We start from the raw sequence: 17,724 nt of genomic DNA, 5'->3' as shown, positions 1-17,724 counted from the left end.
TCCAATAGTCATGCCATCAGACAGGTCAGCCGAGCTGGGTTCTAATCCCAGCATCTACTAGATGAACTTGGGCAAGTCACTTGCTCCTCGTTCCTCAGTGTTCCCCGTCTGTAAAATGGGGACAATGACACTGACTCTTTGTCAGGTGCTTTGGGATGAGAATTGCTACCCAAGAGCTAAGTATTTTTAATGTTTGGGCTCTAAAATCCACTTGAAATTGCTCGTTTCTTTATTTCGGTCACTACTTGGGGCTCTGATCCTGCAAAGACCTATGTGTGTGCTGTACAAGAGGTCAGACTGGATAATTTGGTGGTCCCAAATAGTCGCTAGCTCTGACTTGGTGTGCTAGTGTTGCTCACACAAGTAGTTCCACTGACATTAAAGACCATCTAGGATTGTAAAAGACAGCACAAAATCATGAGACTTTCAAAACCTCCAGTAGACTTTATTTAAAAGTTCTTTTGTATAGATTTCCTAAAAACAAAAAACCACAATACAAACAAAACCCCCAGCCCTGCAGACAAACAAAAAAAGATACACACACAACGTTAGAGGAATGCCAAAAACATTCTACACCATGATTTAAAAATTCTTTGACTGAGTCGTTGGTCCCAACAGTGCATCTGTATTCAGAAATCTTGCTTTTTTTCTTTACTGGTTTGATTGATCACATATGCCACAAACACATAAAAGAGAATCAGTTTGAAGTCGAATCCAGCAAGAGAAAAAAACAGAATGAAAAACTGAACTGCCTGTTTGTCAGAATTAACTACTCCTTTACACGTAGGCTTTCCATCTAAAGTTATGCTCAGTTAGGAAAATGATACAAGCAAGTACATAACAGTTGCAGTGAAATTATTTTGTCTCTTATTGTCTAGATTTTACATTGCCTTAACCAGGCAGAATGCCAGAATCGGAAGGAAACGGTAGTTTGCAGACATGTTCAAACAAAGTAATCTGTAGTGGATAACTATGACATAATGTGGAAGGTATATACTATAACCCGGACACATGGAGTACTCAGTCCACAAACAGTTTAGCACCATATTGATAGGTCATGCAGCAAAACGCTCTCTTCAAGGTTTGCTTGGAATTGAAAGCATGAAATAGAACAGTGCAAGGTAGTGTACCCTTAGCTTCTAAAGGGGTAGGTTGGCAATGGCTGATTCCCGGTTCTCTTAGAGGTATGTGTTGATCTTTTGCTGTCTTTAGGTTCCTATTGTCGTGACAACCCCAGGATTAATGTCAGCTGAAATGTGAGAAGAAACACAGCGTTACCGGCATATACAGCACCAAAGGCAACAATTCAGCACCGAATTAAGTCTGTTCAAGCTGGGCAGACGTTCCCCATTGAGGCAGGTGGTTGGGGGGGAGTTGGCAGCTTGTGGAGCCTGAACTCTGCCCTCCAGGCATTGGCCAGTGCAGCAGGCTGGCCGTGCCTGGGCCAGCATGCTGCGCCTTGCAGCGTTATTTTGCAGCCCCACGGAGAGCAGCCTGGAAAATTACTCCTGAAGCACAAAGCCTCGTGTGCAAATCCCGAGTCAGGGTGTAGACGTGCTGCCCTTGACGAGGGGCACGTGCAAGGAGCACTGCACAGCTCTCAAGGTCATGGCCCACGGGGCCACTGGCACAAGGGTCGGCTGATTACTATACCCGGGCTGTGTTCTGGTGTCTCCAGCCGGGCCCCAAAGAAGCGCATGTGGCAGTGTGGAACACATCCAGGGCCAGCTGATTGATGCCACTTGTGTGGACTTACATGGCCTAAATTAAAGAGCTATGCTACCGCACGGAATGGCGGCGGGGTTGTCCTGGGCCCATCGACTTCTTGTATAGGCTGAACCTCTCTAGTCCAGAACTCTCTGGTCTGGAAACATCCATGGTCCAGAATGATTTTAATTAGCCAGGTGTCCACTTGGGGCGTGGCTGAGTTTCCCGCCATCTCATAAAGTTTTACGGCCACCAGTCCTGGCTCTCAGGGTTCTGTGCTGCTATTTAGCTCGAATTTACCCCTCAATATCTTCTCAGAGCCCAGTGAGCAGTGGAAGTGTTGGCGATATTGACCTCCCGTGGTTTGGCAAATTCTCTGGTTCAGAACCAGGTGCCGGACTAAAGAGGTCCAGCCTGTACACACTAGTTTGTAGGAAGGCAGGTGATCTCAGCACGATCCCAATTGGCTGCTTGCTAATATACTGGTCTCTAGTGCCCTCCTCACTTAGAACAAGTACTTCCACCGGGCTAGACTTGAAGTCTGGGCCTAGAGCAACCGATGGGCCCTTCTGGGCAGAGGGATAAGTGAGCGTACCCCTGCCCTAATCCACAGCATGCTGGAGATAATGAAAAGCCTCCCTTTGACTTGACTGGAAGAAAGGGTTGTGGGCACTATTAGAATTGGCATTTTTAGCCCAGCTCCTTTGCAGTCAATACAGGGACTGCGTCTCTCCAGATTCTGTACCCGACTGGGAGGCATAGAGGAGGAAGGGACTCGACTTACCAGGAATGCAAACATTTTCACATTCTTTCTGTGTGCTAAATCTGTTTTCATTTCCACCGCAGCCACCATACCAGAATCTGGCACAGCTCTTGGTACTTGGGTCGTAGTACCAGTTGAGCACGAAATCCCTGCAGGTTCCTCCCTCCTTCTGCAACCTACAGATATCGGTGACTACAAATAAATAGAGAGAGACTTAGCAACTGACAAATGCACACACACCACCCCTGTGTTTGCCTGCACATCCATGGATTCACAGATGCAACTGGACAGCAAGTCAGACATGTCCTTCCGGACGGTGCATGCTTAGGAGACCGGGACAGATGGATCACGGGGTATATAGTGGCATGCAGGGTTAAAAAAGGGAATCTGCATGTTACAACCTAGAAATGACCAGTTGGTCCATCATTCCAAAGTCCTTGCTGCTCCAGATAAAGGCAGAACCACCCTGGGGGGCATCTAGCCAGCTATGTAATTCTTCCCTGGAAGGACAAAATTCCCTCGGGCCCCTGCAAATGATGCCTTGAAACTCCGAAGCACAAGATCTAGGCCAGATTCTGGCCAGTACCTGTAGAGGAACCCTTCCCTTTCCCCCATGCTGCACTGCTATGGGGCCGGCCAGAAACTTGAGGGGAGCATAATCTCTGTGTCACGGGGCTTACTCACCACCCTGTTGCCTCCAGGCAGACGTCCTCGCCTGCCTCTCTGGGTGCCTCCCTCTAGGTGGTGCCTCCCCATGTTCCTCTCATCTTCTTCCAGACTTGGCCGTCGGGCAGTGCCCACACCAGTGTCTGAGCCCCTCTCCGGGGTTGTTGTTTACTACGTGGGCCATGCTTCAGGCCCTACAGCCTGGGAGCTGCTTGGCCAGAGCTTCTCCAGCCCTTCTCTAACTCCAGGAAGCCTCCTACTTCCCTGGAAGTCTGGTCCCTACTGCTCTCTGTCCGGAGCAGCAGGAGCTGCTCGGGCGGGGAGGGAAGCCGTCCCATTTCTCAGTCTGCTAGTGGGAAAAAACAGGGGTCCGGCACGGAGGGGCAGCCCAGCGACGGACGGGGCTGGAGCATCGCCAAGGGCTGAAAGCAAACAGCCCACAGGGCCTCTGCACACTGATCTCCCCGAGGACGGCATTTTCTCTCCTACTGACAAGTTTACATTTGCATGTTTCCCTCGAGATTTCCTGGCACCAGGCATGGGGCCTCACGGGGAATGTCGCACATGAGCCTGCCAGCTGGGGACGGTGTGAGGGGGGGTCCGATTGAAAGGCGTTCGTTGGCATTAGCTATGTCTGCATTTGGCATGGGCGTGATGTGCCGCATGGTAAATTTCAGAGTTAGGTGACTCTTTTTGTTGCTGATTTCGTCCTACTAGCTCTACGATCTATGTATAGATGGAAACAGATCTGAAAAGAGGCTCCCTTAAATATCACCCCGAGCTACGGCCCTTCCTCACAATAACAAGGGCAAACGCAGGAGCGGCCCTAGATGAGCTGCCGGCAACTGGCGCCCTAGGTGAAACACACGATCGGCACCCCGCCTCCAAAGCCCTCAACGGCCGTTTATCTTGGTGCCCTAGGGAGGTCGCCTGTATTGACGGGCCGCCACTGGGCAAACGTAGTAAAACATTGGAGACTGGAGTCAGCATGATGCAGAACTCCACTGTGCATTTTCCACCATGCCCGCTTCCCAATGTCAGGTGATGCTGCGATTATAGATGACACCTCCTACTTAGCGCCAGCCCCGTCCCTCATCGTGTGCCGTGTCAGTCTGCGGTGGCTGGCTGCTGGATTCACTTTCCCGGACAGACGTGGGGACACCCTTTGGTGCAAATTGCTTACAGCGGCCGGTGGAACTCACCAGCTGCGTTACCCATTTCTGCCCTAACATTCCCTATTCGTCTCACAGGTACAAAATCTGTGACGGCCGTGTACACCATGGGAACCAAGGTCACTGGGGACACTCCACCAGCTCTCTTGGGGGACGCTGTTCTTCCACACCGTTGGCTGAATAGAATCCACTGGTTTTATGAACTGAACGTGCCCAATGGGCAGCCCAGTTCCCTGAAAGCAGTTCGACCTACGGAGCTGCACATGGTGTGTCAGGCTCCAGCTGTCTTCCCTCATGGAGCCACGTCCTGAGATGTGCAATCCGCCTGCACACATGCGTCTCTGGATTGTGTTACTGACAGGATGGCACGCCACGCGGGCCGCGGTTGGAGCCCATAATGTCCAGCTGGCGGTAAGAGTTGCAGTGAGTGTAAATAAGCCTCCTGATTTACCTCCGCAAAGGGGGCTGCTACCCACAGCAAAACAAATAAATGTTGGGCAAACAACCCTTTTCAACCCGTCCTGGGTTCCTGTGCCAAGCACAGATCAGCAGGACCTGAGCATCTTCCTCAGTGTTTCCAGTTGCTTGTTTTGTTTCATACTGACATTTTCCCAAACTGTCGTGTGATGAAAAATCACAAAGAGCACACACACAAAAGACACCACATAAAACCAATTAGTTGGGGAGGAGGGGGCTACTGATCTTCAAATTGTGGCAATTTCCTTCCCCCCCCCCCCCCAAACCTTGGGAACAACCTTCTTTGGTAATGATTCCTCGTGTGTTTATAGAATTCATAAATAGCTGCGGGGGGGGGGGGGGAGGGGGAATGCTAAAACTAATGGAGGCCTTTCAGGGCTGACAATATTTGCATTCAGTTTTGCAAGGCATTAGCAGAATGTGACAATGGAAATTAGTGCTTTTTAATTGCTTAAGTTTGCATTGGAGCAAGAGTACTTTCTTTTTTTAATTTAACCCCCTTTGCCTTCCTTTCCAGTGTGAAATTTTGCCTAGGCTTCCAGTCAATATAGAAACAGCATTTTCAAAAGTAGCTCGCAATCTGGGGTTACTCAGAACTTGGGGTCCCACAGCATAAGATCCCTTCAAAATCAGGCCCTCTGGGAAATTTTGCAAGTTGGGCATTAAAAATTTGAGCTATTCAACTGACTAGTCACTTTCAGACATCTCCGCCTCCGTGCATTACAGCGACAAGGTTTTCGGCAGTCCTCACCCTGATTACAAATGTTAGTTGATGCTAACAAAGTAGCGAAGGCCTAAATGTCCCATTGAACCTAACAGGACTGCCTGCCCGAGTAAGGAAAATTGCAGGAATAAGACCCCAGTGTCTTGCAAAGCAATTTGACATCAACATTGAGGATAAAAACACTTTTTTCTTACTTTCTCTTCCAGTTATTTTTAAATGATAGCAGAGGAGACTGCCTGCCTAATATTTTTGTTTTGTATTTGTTGCTTTTGTGGATTAGGGTTTTAATGCTGCCCAGGCCACATTCTAACACACAGGAGGAATGAAAATACATTTGCAAGTAGGAGTCTTAAGCTGAGACAGATCCTAAAGAACAAGGTTTAATACTCACCAAGTTCTGTTTTGGGGAATAACCTGGAACTATGTTCCTGAAACTCTGATTAGAAAACCTGTCAGGAAAAGAGCTCCAGAAAGGAAAGGATTTGGTGATCTAGCTAAGTAGTAAATCCTGGAAGCTACTCAGGGGTTTGGAGTATTAGACTAAAACCCAGGAGGTAGATTAATGACTTGCAGATGCAGTCATAGGTGTGTTGATAACTGTATCTTTATCACATCCCCATGCACTGTATCGCATTGTCATTACAAACACACACACAGCCATGCACTCCCCCATGCACAGGTGTCTGCCTCACACAATCATTCTTCTGACTCAGAATCTGACATCGATACAATCAGAGCTGCTCTTCATTGGATCTGGGGGTGGAGGGTTCTCACTGTGATGCTGTAAACTAGATGAAGAATCACTCTGTGTTATGATCATACATGTCTAAGTAGATCTGTGCTACCCAAAATTCCAATGGCTTGATCAGTTTGACCTCACACTGTCCATCTTCTCTACGTCAATCGGGTTGGAAATATGTTGGCTGCTCTATTTAACGGTGCTATAGGGTTAGCAGTTAACTGTGGTGTCTAATCCATAGACAGAAGGAACATGTTCTAGCCCTTGCCAGGACTTCCCTGTTCTCCCATTTCAAAGACAGTATTTTTACAGAAGGAAAACTGTCTAGCTGGAGTCCCAGGAATCTACAATCAACACCGCTCTTTCAATTCAGCTTTGCGGGTGGATTCCTGCAGCCAAAAGCTTTTCCAGGCCTTTGGGAGAAGGTGTTGTCTTAAACAAGACTCCAACTCCTTGCTTTTTGCATTCTGATTGGCCAAGGTTAAATATAAAAGCCAGCACTTACAAATACCAATCTACTCCAAGTTCTGGGGCTCCGGTGTGGAATACAGCTGGTAAGCAAAGCTGCCTGACCATGGTATGGATTGGCAGTCGTTAGTCCTTGGCAGCAGAGATTCGACCTAGCTTGCGCCCTTTCCTCCTTTGGGGCATTTTTAGAGTTAATGAGTAGTCTGGATCAGCCAATGAACAGAAAAAGTCAGCTACTGTTTAACTTTGCATGCATCAGGTTTCAAATTCAACTTCAGGATTGTTTCTGTTGGACCGTGGCTGAAGGCGTAAGAAGCTCTGTGTGTGTTGATAATGTGGAATAACAACAGGTTGCAGTTACCACATGAACCAAAAAATACAGGAGAATATTACCAGTATTGGAAAGAAGGAAGAGCCTAATTGTCAAAGGAACTCAGCACCTCCTATTGAGAACAATGGTTTCAATCAGATGCAATGTGGCCACACGTTAGCCTGGAAGATCAGAATTGTCATGGGCACATGCCGTAGAGATGAATCCTTCTGTATCTTATTAGTGGGACACACTTGTGCTTTTTGTTGCTGCACTTTGTACACAGACACAGACTTGCCTCTTCAGCCTCACGTTTGATGAAGAGGTTTCTTTTCCTAGCACCTATTGTTCAAACTCTCCAGAGCTCCCTGCATTTTGAAAGCATGATGTAGGGGATGTGTTCGTGGTCACCTGCTTGCCTCACCTCTGATTACGTGCTGCAGAGCCTTATTCGCGAGCACAGACGCAAAGCAACCATCCCTTGTGCTTCTAACGTTAATCTCTGCTCGTTACATTAGTTCTTCACCAGTCTGACTCTCTCCTTTGTTTCTGCCTTTATAATGAGTGAGTTTTCATTTCCGTTTCAGTAGGAGGGCTAGACTGTGGGTTAGTCTTCTTAGCCTAACCTCTCTCTTTGCATCTTGGGTAGCTGATGATTCTTCACAACAGAGTTGACAACCTCCATGGGCCTCTGAGCAAAGTGGGGGGGCTGGCTCTGGGCTGCTGGAAGGGGCGGGGCTGAGAGTGGAAGGGGCAGCCTACTCATAGCTATCCCAGGAGCATAAAAAGTTCAAAATCATTGTCAATCTTGTTCACCATGAATGCTTCACGTTACTCTATGCTTTAATTCTGACTCTGAATAATATTCTTGAAGATCTGGCTCTATGCAGAAAGCAAAACAGCATCTCTTCAGTTTTCTTATTAGGCTAAATTGACTTTCACAGTTACACAATGGTACCTCTGATTAGAGTGATAGTTTCTTACCAGTCCAGCCCTTTTCATATACCTCTGGGAGTGTTTCTAACCATCCTTCTCTGATTAGTTTTAGCATATGAATTTCAGCACTAATCATGCCAGTGCTTAGCTATGTTTCCTCTTATTTTCTTTGACAGTTAGCTTCAGTTCGTTCTCCTTGACTGGTCCAATTTCCATAATACACAGCAGTTTTGTTTCTAATACGTGTTATCATCTGGGCACGTCTCAGGTTCTGGCTTGGGCAGTAATTTGCAGAGGTGTTGACTCTGTCTTCTGTATGCTCCTGTTTTTCAATATCAGCGAAATCTTTTAATTTCTGTCATGTGTTGTCATGGCCTCACCTCCAGCCAATGGATTACAGTCTGTGGATCTCGGGAGACTCTAACTCAGGCTAAACTCCATGAGTCTTAGGGAAACACTGGAGATAACCCTACTACTTTGGGCCTTGATTCAGTAAAGCTTCCCTCTTCAGGAAAGCACTTAAGCCCATGACTGAAGTTAAAGTCTTGGTGCTTAAGCAGAGGGCGTGGAGCACTTGGTTCTGTGCTGTTATTCCGGGCATCATCTATCTTGCTTGCGCAATTCATTTTCTTCCCCCATTTCAGCTTGTGCCCATTGAGGAATAGTTATGTGGCTAATTAGCTTCTTATTTACATCAGTCTTCATGTGCCTCCTACGATATATTAACCTTTGCTTCCTTTTGTCCATTTCTTAGCTGCTTTCAATGTTCAGTCTGCACTGCTTCCCAATTTTCCTACCCAATTGGTAATTTGTGGGTATTTTGAAATCAGTTATTTTACAAGGAGACTGTGCTGACTAGTTGTTAGTCTAGGGGACTGAGAACCCCGAGACTTTAGTTTAACCTGAGTTGATGTAATTAGGGGCAAGTAATTTATCCCCTTTCTAAAATAGGGCCAATACTTTAGCAAAGTGCATTGATATGCCTGGTTTAAAAAGGGTTCTATTACACAGCTCTATTCAGAACCTTCTTCGCATGTTTCCATCCACCAGTCACACACCAGGCTGCCTTCAGGGTCTTCTGGCTCTCTAGCTGGGCTGTGAGTTTGCTTACTTCCGTGTGACTAAGGGCTCCATTGTTTGGTATGCTGGTGCGGTCAGCTGGAGTTCTGCTTGGACAAGAATAACATCTTTGCACTCACTGTAACATCTCACGTGGCCGCCGTGAGAATTGCAAGTGTGCAAAACCGGTGCTGGATTCCTTAGTATCAGGACCTGGGTATCAGGACCCACGTAAGTTTCAGCGGATCTAACTGGCATGTAGAAGGGGATGGGCCAGCTGAGGGAGGTTGCACACATGTTAAGAGGAAGATTTGATTCCAGATCTTGCAGGAGGCAAAAACCAACCCAGACAAGCTGGGTCTAATCAGGGTGCTGTGTTCCAAACGGTGTTCCGAACTCCGAAGTACCGGAAAGGTGCTTTAAGCCAGGGAGCAGCGTTCTGATCTGCACTGCTTCCCGTAGCTCCCATTGGCTGGGAATGGCAATCCACAGCGAACAGGAACTGTGATTGGCCATACCTAAGGAGGTGCAGGTAAACAAAGCCTCTCGCAGCCAGCTAGCCACCTGCCCTTACAAGCTGCGACCCAGAGATTGAAATCCCTGCTTTGAACGGTGCCCATGTATCATATAAGGGAAAGAGAGGTGGCGGCCACTGAGTCATAGTTTGATCAATCCCTCCCCCACACAAATATAGGACCGGAATGCTAGGCTTGCCTGGTTAATTATGTTTATTCCACAGTAAACTTAAAGATTGTCTCGCACTGAAAACACACTGAGATGATCTTGAAGCAGAACTCTGTGCCCCAAGAATCCTAAAGTAGGGCTGGGTTTGGAATCCCAACATCTACCCCAATTTTGCAGCTGTTCTTCCTCTTTTCACGTTAAACGCCCTGATCCAAACCAACGAAATATCCGTGCCTAAAATCTGCTTCTGAATTTTGTGGACTCCTCGCTTTCTTTCAATCAAAGACTCAGGCTGACGTTTGCAGAAGAAAGTCCAACTAAAATTAGCAAACAGAAGAAATCTTCTGCATAAGCCGTGGATCTAAATGTCTGCCAGCCAGAAAGAGGGCCTCTTCAATGCTTTTCTTGCTAATCTGCTTCAGACTGTCTGCAGCGTAACAGTGCCAAGTTTCAGACTTGTAGGACTGGAAGGGACTTTGAAAGGTCCAGTCCCCGGCACTCAGGGCAGTACTAAATGCTATCTCGACTATCTCTGACAGGTGTTTTTCTAGCTTGTTCTTAAATCTCTCCAGTGATGGAGATACTACAACCTCCCTGGGCAATTTATTCCAGTGTTTAACCACCCTGACAGTTAGGAAGTTTTTCCTAACGTCCAACCTAAACCTCCCTTGCTGCAATTTACACCCATTGTTTCTTCTCCAATCCTCAGAAGTCAAGGAGAATAATTCTTCTCCCTCCTTCTTGTAACAACCTTTTATGTCCTTAAAATACCACTTTAGCCTAAGCAACAAAATTCACTGGAAACATCCCCAATCAATGCATCACCAATATAGCATAGAAATAGATCACACATTTGGCAAATCTGTTCACTTAGGCCATGATTCGGCAAGGCCTCTATTCAGCTGAGCTCTTACGCACATACTTCACTTTAAGTCAATGGGATGTCAGGCCTTATTAAAGTTAAGAATGAGTTTAAGTGCTGTGCTGAACGGGAATGGACTTGAGGATGTGCCGATGTGCCAAGCGGAATCCAAGTTAGAAAAGGTTTCCATGCTAGTAATATGGCTTCCTTTGGCTGTTCCATGGCTTCCATGGTGTTCATTATTGCTCTCCAGAGTTTACTGGTGGTGGGACACCTCCTGTTACTAATTTTTCTGTACTCTCATTCTGCACAACAAACTGTGGCTCTAAGGCTATGTCTACATTGGCAAGATTTTGCGCAAAAGCGTCTGCTTTTGCACAAAATCTTTCCACCTGTCTACACTGGCCGCAAGTACTTGCACAAGAACACTGACATTCTAATGTATAAAATCAGTGCTTCTTGTGCAAGTACTCTGACGCTCCCGCTCAGGGATAAGCCCTCTTGCGCAACTGTTCTTGCGCAAGAGGCCAGTGTAGACAGGCAACGTTAATTTCTTGAGCAAGAAAGCCCGATGGCTAAAATGGCCATTGGAGCTTTCTTGCACAAGAGAGCATCTACACTGGCACGGATGCTTTTGCGCAAAAGCACATGCCAGTGAAGACGCTCTCTTGCGCAAATACTTTAACGCAAAAACTCTTGCATTAAAGTATTTGCGCAAAATCATGACAGTGTAGAGACAGCCTAAATGTTTCTGTGCCATGTTCCTCTGGTGTATTTCCACTGGGAAACCCACAAGGAATTAACGTCCTTTGATGCTAAGGTTGGAAGGGGCCAGCGTGATCATCAGGTTTGGCGTGGCCTGAATTAACTCCAGTTTGAGCTAGAGCAGATCTTTCAGAAAAACAGCCAGTCTTGCTTTTAAAATTGGGACTGATGCAGTATCCGCCGCAGCCTGTTATTTGTTATTCCAACAGCTAATGACTCTCACTCTGACACACGTGCCCCTTATTTCCAATCTCAGTTTGCCTAGCTCCACCTTCCTGCCCTTGCATCGTCAGACCTTGGTCTGATGATCTGAAGAGCCATTATCAACTTTTTGCTCCCCATTTAGCGCCAATGAGAGGGGAGAGGTTGCGTTGGGGGGGGGGGTGGCAGTGTGCAAAGCAGTGGTCAAGGGCTGCGCTTTTCTATGTAGGAGGTACAGGGTCTGAGATGGAGATTGGGTGAAGGAAGGGTAGGGAATTGCGGTGCAGGGTCCAGGAGGGGGTAGGGGTGCAGGAGAGGATTCTGGCCTGGGGAGGGGTGTAGGAGTTTGGTGCAGGGTGACTCCCAGCCAGCAGCCCAGCAGAACCCTCAGGCAGGTGCATGCCAGCCAGCAGCCCCAAGCCACTCCAAGTGGCTGACTGCTCAATGTGGCTCTCTGCACTGCACGCTGGCGGGGGTGGGGGGGCTTTGCACACTGCCACCCCCCCCCCCACCCCCACCAGCGTGCAGTGCAGAGAGCCACATTGAGCAGTCAGCCACTTGGAGTGGCTTGGGGCTGCTGGCTGGCAGGCACCTGCCTGAGGGTTCTGCTGGGCTGCTGGCTGGGAGTCACCCTGCACCAAACTCCTACACCCCTCCCCAGGCCAGAATCCTCTCCTGCACCCCTACCCCCTCCTGGACCCTGCACCGCAATTCCCTACCCTTCCTTCACCCCATCTCCATCTCAGACCCTGTACCTCCTACATAGAAAAGCGCAGCCCTTGACCACTTACCCAAATCTTGGAGTGGTCCATCATCAAAAATTATTGCCCACTCCTGCCTTCAGGAAAACACTGCAGTTTTCTAGTATGTGTCCCTTCCCTACTCCCTGCACTTGCTTGGGAACAACAGGGAATATTATTCAATTAAGGATATCCGTGAAAGCAAGGTGCTTAGAGCAGCATTACTTGCATAGACGCGAACGCATACAACAGCATGACGAGGTTAGTTAGGGACACAGTTACCGGGAGCAACACAACAGTGTTAACAGGAGTTTCCTTGCGATTGCAATCCTCTCCGATGTGGTGCCTAGATGCTTGTCGTGAAACAAATTGCCCAGGTTTGCTGTAGCGAGAGCTTGCAGTGAACTCATGGCCAGCACTGTGATTCCGGATGCAACATGAGGCATGCTGAGAGTGCGTCCATGCAAAGCCGAGGGCGGGACTTTCTCAGCAGCTCACATGCATGAGTGAAAAACAAAACGCTTTCTGGTTGCATTTGCCTTAGTCCAACCATGGCAAAGTCTGCCACACAAGTGCCCAGAGCAGTGACCGAACAGTGAGATTAAATGCATGATCCGCTGCATTTGTCCTTTTACCTGCCAATACTCTTTTCTCAAGGGTCATTTGCTGCATGACTCTCTCAGCTGCTGTAGGGGGAAAAAGTGTGGGGAAGAGGTTGTTTTTAAACCAAAATGCCTTGCCAATCTCAAAATGCATTTGACAATATTATAAAAGTGCAAAATGGTTAACCCCGCGCAGTACTTACCTGGCTTCCCGCATCTGCTTATGCACTCAGCTTCTGTCTCAAATCTATTGGCGTTACCGCCACACCCACCATACCAAATCTGGGTGCAGATCTTGTTTTTGTAGTCAAAGAACCACATAACCTGATACTCCTTGCACTGGGTGCCCATGTCAAAATCCAGCAAGCAAGGGTCTGTCAAATCTGCATTGCAAAATGCGCAAATGTTAAATGACTCTGAAAGGGTTAAAAGCTGAAAAGGCAAAGAGAGCAAAAGGGGAAAAAAATTAAGCATTTAAAAAAGTACCCTGGCCTGACCGTGGCGTGGGCCAGGTCTCTAGTCACTAACCCCCACCCTGTCCCGGAGCAAACATGCTAAGCAGCTGGTCCATGCGCCTTAGACGTTTTGCCAACAGGTTTGCAGGGAATGGGCTGTGCTTGTACTGGCCTCTACCGCGTCTCAGATGTAAGGGCTAAATCAATGCACTGGAGAGGCAGAGGCCAAACAGAGCATGGCAAACGTGCCAGAACAGTGTATGCAGGGGCGGCTCGAGGTAGGCTGCCGGCAGCTGGTGCCCCAGGTGGAATGCGCGATTGGCGCCCCCACCTCCACAGCCCTCAATGGTGTGACGTCATCATTGGGCGCCCCATTTAACATGGCGACCTAGGTGATGGCCGAGTCCGCCTATACACACGGGCCACCCCTGAGTGTATGACTTTTCCCAGCCTACATCAAATTGTTTGCTGGGGTTTCATGAAAAAAAAACAATCCGAAGAAATTTTGGTCTTGGAGCGGGACGTCTGCGATGGATTTTACCTGGAGCAGCCTTGGGTTCTAGAGCGTATCGAGCTCTGAAGTGTGTTTTCAAATGCCTAGTTGCCTTGGCGTGGCGTCTGGGGCTAAAGTACATTTTTTAAAACACTCCCTGCCGTGAAGACTAGAGTAGTTACTCAGATCCCGGAAGTGATATTTTAGGGCCAAATCCTGCAGTTCTTGCTCAAGCAAAAATCCCCAGCCCTTCAAGGGGGGTTTTGACTATTTCAGGATGGCAGGGTTGGCCCTTGTGTCGTAACGTGTTAGCACCTTAGAGCACATGCCTCCGTTTCCTGTCAAAGAGCTGACACACAAGCTAGCAGGCGGGTTCAGTATTTCCAATCCGCTCTTCCGTGTCATGTCCTAGGCACCTGGATGGCATGCAGATAAGCCAAGCCCCTTTGTGAATTACTGAACTCTTTCTCACATGGCAGGTTTCCTCCCGGCCCTTAGGTCCTGGGGTCATGGGGTCTTCTGGCCCCATGACGCTCCCAGCACCTAGCAATTCCCCCAAACACACGTGCCCAATTTGCTGTTGCCCTGTGTATTATTTGTGTGGGTTGATGCCGTTTTGGTCCAGACATCAGCCCTTTGGCATTCCCGTGTTACACTGTTTGGAGTCACACAGAAACCATGTATAGCGCGCCATACGTTTTGCGGCAGTGATTCGGAAGGCAGATGAACAAAGGGTTAAACATGGAGACAAAGGCTAGTGCTCTGGCTAGCTGTGCCGTCCATCCCAGCTGTTCCAGGTAAAAGACAACGGAGACGGGGAAAGGAAATGCCAATGAGCCCCCTCTCCTCCCCCGAGAGTGGAAATGGTGGAAAATAGCACAGGGACAGAGACGTGGACTTTGACGGAACCGCTCAGTGTATTGCGGCCAATCGCAACGATGACATGTCCACACAGAGCAATGAAATGTTTCTAAGCTGGAGCCAGCCAACACAAAGGGCTGCAGCTGAGCCGTGCTGTTTAAAAGCAATGACAGCGAGACATACTGCATGCCATGCCAGTGTTAACGGTAGGAAAGCAAGCAGAGACTTTTCAGACGTTCCTAGCGATCCTAGTCCTTCGCAGCAGGGGGAGATAAGATTTACTCTGTCTGGGTGGAAAGGGGTACACACATAAAATCACGTATCAGAGGGGTAGCCGTGTTAGTCTGAATCTGCAAAAGCGACGAGGAGTCCTGTGGCACCTCCTGTGACATGCATCTGACAAAGTGGGTCTTTGCCCACGAAAGCTTATGCTCCTACACTTCAGTTAGTCTATAAGGTGCCACAGGACTCCTCGTCGCTTTTACATAAAATCACGTGAATAAACTCAATCTGATTTAAAAAACAGGGGATGTTGCACCCCCATGGACATCCAGGGAAAGCACATTGACCTCTGCAGGGATGTGGGGGCTGGCCTAAACTTCCTCATTCCCATTAGAAATGAATATGGATCTGGTGCCCACATCCCCTAGCCGGCTCTGAAACTCTCACCCTCCTGGTCTACATTTATAGCTCACGCCCACAGCGTCTCTTTTCAAAGAAAGCCACATGAAGGTAGCAAGGGGGTCTCAACACAACAAAAGTTACAGCCTTTGGGGGACAGTTCGGGCCGGGAGCCAGCTATTCAGCCGCTGGAAAACAGCACTTCTCCAGGGAACTGCAACGGAACCAGGCTGCTTTCCATCTGGAGCTCCCTCATTTAACATACTTTTTACTTTGGGGGGGAGGGGAGCGAGAGCGAGGGGTGGTAATATCCATATAGTCAGTTCAAACAAAGTGGAGGAGCCATGAGAGGAGTTAATCAATACAACGGGGACACGTTAATAACAAATGATAACAATCAACGCCCAGTTAACCACTGCACAGAATCTGGTCACTTGATCATCAATGGGGTATCTCACTAGCCCATTGATGCCAGAGTGGAAGAAAGGAAGAGGAGGGAGGGCAGGTGATAGGACTTACAATGTGAGGGAAGCCGACTAAATCAACTCAGCAGGTCACATGACCATTCTTCGTTGGATCCCTGGAAAATCGTTCACTTTTGTGCTCCTTCCCGCCACCCCCCAGTAGGCCACAGACTCTTGGGTAGAGCTCAGCATTACACCCCGGGGCTGCATACACCACACATCTCCCGGGTCTCATCTCAGCCTCTGCGGGACAGAACATTCCCTCCCCAGTCCCACACGGCACCATGCACCATGTACACCTTCCCGGCAGGGAGGCAGGTTGGCGGGAGAACAGGACAGCACAGCTATGGGATGTGGCCTGGTGCCGACCCGCCAGCCAAATTTGGCCAGCCTTACTTACATGCAGACTCATCCGAAGGCCACTGAAATGGATGGAAAAAGTCCTGTTGCCTGAAATGAGTTTTGGGCCGGGTCCAGGGAGTTGGACCTGGCTCCCTGAGCAGTCGCACTGAGATCAGTGAAACTTCCTGCAGAGAGTCAGGCCTGCAGAATCCTGAAGAGAACTTCCCCGGCTCTTTGCACCGTCTGAGGGAATCACTTCATTGGGAACTGAAATGGAGGGGCCGATGCGCCGCTGGTGCAAATTGCCACAACATCACTCGTTTCCATGCAAGTACACAAGGGTCTGATCCAAACCCACTCATGTCGTCAGAATGATTAGATCAGACCCACCCTGCGGAGGGCCTAGTAGAGTCAAAAGACAGGTGATTACGGAACCTGCCACTCAGGTACTGCTGCGTGCATTGCTACTCACCCATCTCTGGCTGTTCCAACGGCTCGGTATTCACCATCAGGTTGGCAGTGGCTACTGCGGGTGCCTTGGGTGCTGGCACACTTCCTGCAAGAGCAACAGCAAATGGAATGATCCAAGGGGGAACAAAACCCTACAGCAACACATGGAAACTCAACCCCACTTCCCTGAGTAACTTGTCCAGCCCCCCGTCTTACATTTCTTGCCTACTAGAAATCAACAGTCTGGACCAGGACAAATGCTTGGTAGTGGGAAGCAGACTGGATCGTTTTGAATATGGACAGATAGAAGAAAGGTTGGTAAACAAAATCTGCAGCCCGATTTTGTGGGCTAGTGTGGGGAGTTGGGTTTGGGTACATAAATACAACACTGCTGGAAATGGGTCTTGGGTTGCAGCTGAGACACTGAGTAATTCATGTGAGAGTAACCTCCTCAGAAGGTCCATGGGGCCTGCTCTCAAATTCCCGGGTCCCCTGGACTCTGCAAGGGGCCCGGATTCCACAGTGGCCGGTAGCATCCCCCCCCGTAAGCGCGCTACCATGAACTCTCTCCTGGACTCGGCTGCTCCCAGGGCTTTTGACGTGAAGGGCAGAGCACTCTCCACAGGGCATCCCTGCTCCTCCTCCCTACCCATCTTGTTCCCTCGCCCCAGTGCAGAGCCCCAAATCCCTTGCAGCAGGTGGGGAGGAAGGAAGGGGATGAGGCCGGAAGGTAGCTGCCGGTGATTGGTTCTGCGCAGGACGGGGTGATCCTCAAGTGGGTTTGGCTTGGTGAATACTCAGCCAAACACTTGGCTGGGGTCAATTAGTGCCAGCTCCTGCCTCTCAATGGATGCAGAGGGACGCAGCCTTCTCCATACATCTTGCAGCAGGGCTTCTGTGAGGAGGGCTGCTCTCCAAAGTAGGGGTGTTTGCAGGCACTGGCGATAGGGGGAATCCTCCCAGTAGGCAACCCAGCTTCTCAATCGCTTCCCGCAAGTGCCTCTTCCTCGGCCTGACGTCTTTTCTGAGCGTTCTGGCGGGGGAATCGTTGCTCGCAAAGGGGAGCAACGAGGATGGGCGAGAGCACAAAGCCCCCAGAATCAATGGGAAACCTCCTGCTGACTCCAACAGATGGTGGGGGAGGTTCTACCAGCACTAGCAGG

The 17,724-nt window shown here is 49.0% G+C and overlaps 1 protein-coding gene across 1 annotated transcript in view; it reads right to left on the bottom strand.

Moving 5' to 3' along the window:
• Window positions 1–420: 420 nt before the first annotated feature.
• Window positions 421–17,724, bottom strand: part of COL6A3 (collagen type VI alpha 3 chain) — a 107,236-nt gene continuing 89,932 nt past the window's right edge. The window contains exons 42-46 of the mRNA XM_075934041.2: window positions 16,584–16,667; window positions 13,079–13,258; window positions 12,909–12,959; window positions 2,492–2,662; window positions 421–1,249 (exon numbers count right to left, since the gene is read on the bottom strand). Of these exons, the coding sequence (XP_075790156.2) occupies window positions 1,209–1,249; window positions 2,492–2,662; window positions 12,909–12,959; window positions 13,079–13,258; window positions 16,584–16,667 (527 nt within the window). The 3' untranslated portion in view covers window positions 421–1,208. The remainder of the gene's footprint in view (window positions 1,250–2,491; window positions 2,663–12,908; window positions 12,960–13,078; window positions 13,259–16,583; window positions 16,668–17,724) is intronic.

The sequence above is a fragment of the Pelodiscus sinensis genome, chromosome 7, assembly GCF_052426305.1.
Source record: "Pelodiscus sinensis isolate ZL-2025 chromosome 7, ASM5242630v1, whole genome shotgun sequence".
NCBI classification, from domain to species: Eukaryota; Metazoa; Chordata; order Testudines; family Trionychidae; genus Pelodiscus; species Pelodiscus sinensis.
The sequence above is the reverse complement of the archived record's forward strand: the minus strand, read 5'-3'. Positions and strand labels throughout refer to the sequence as shown.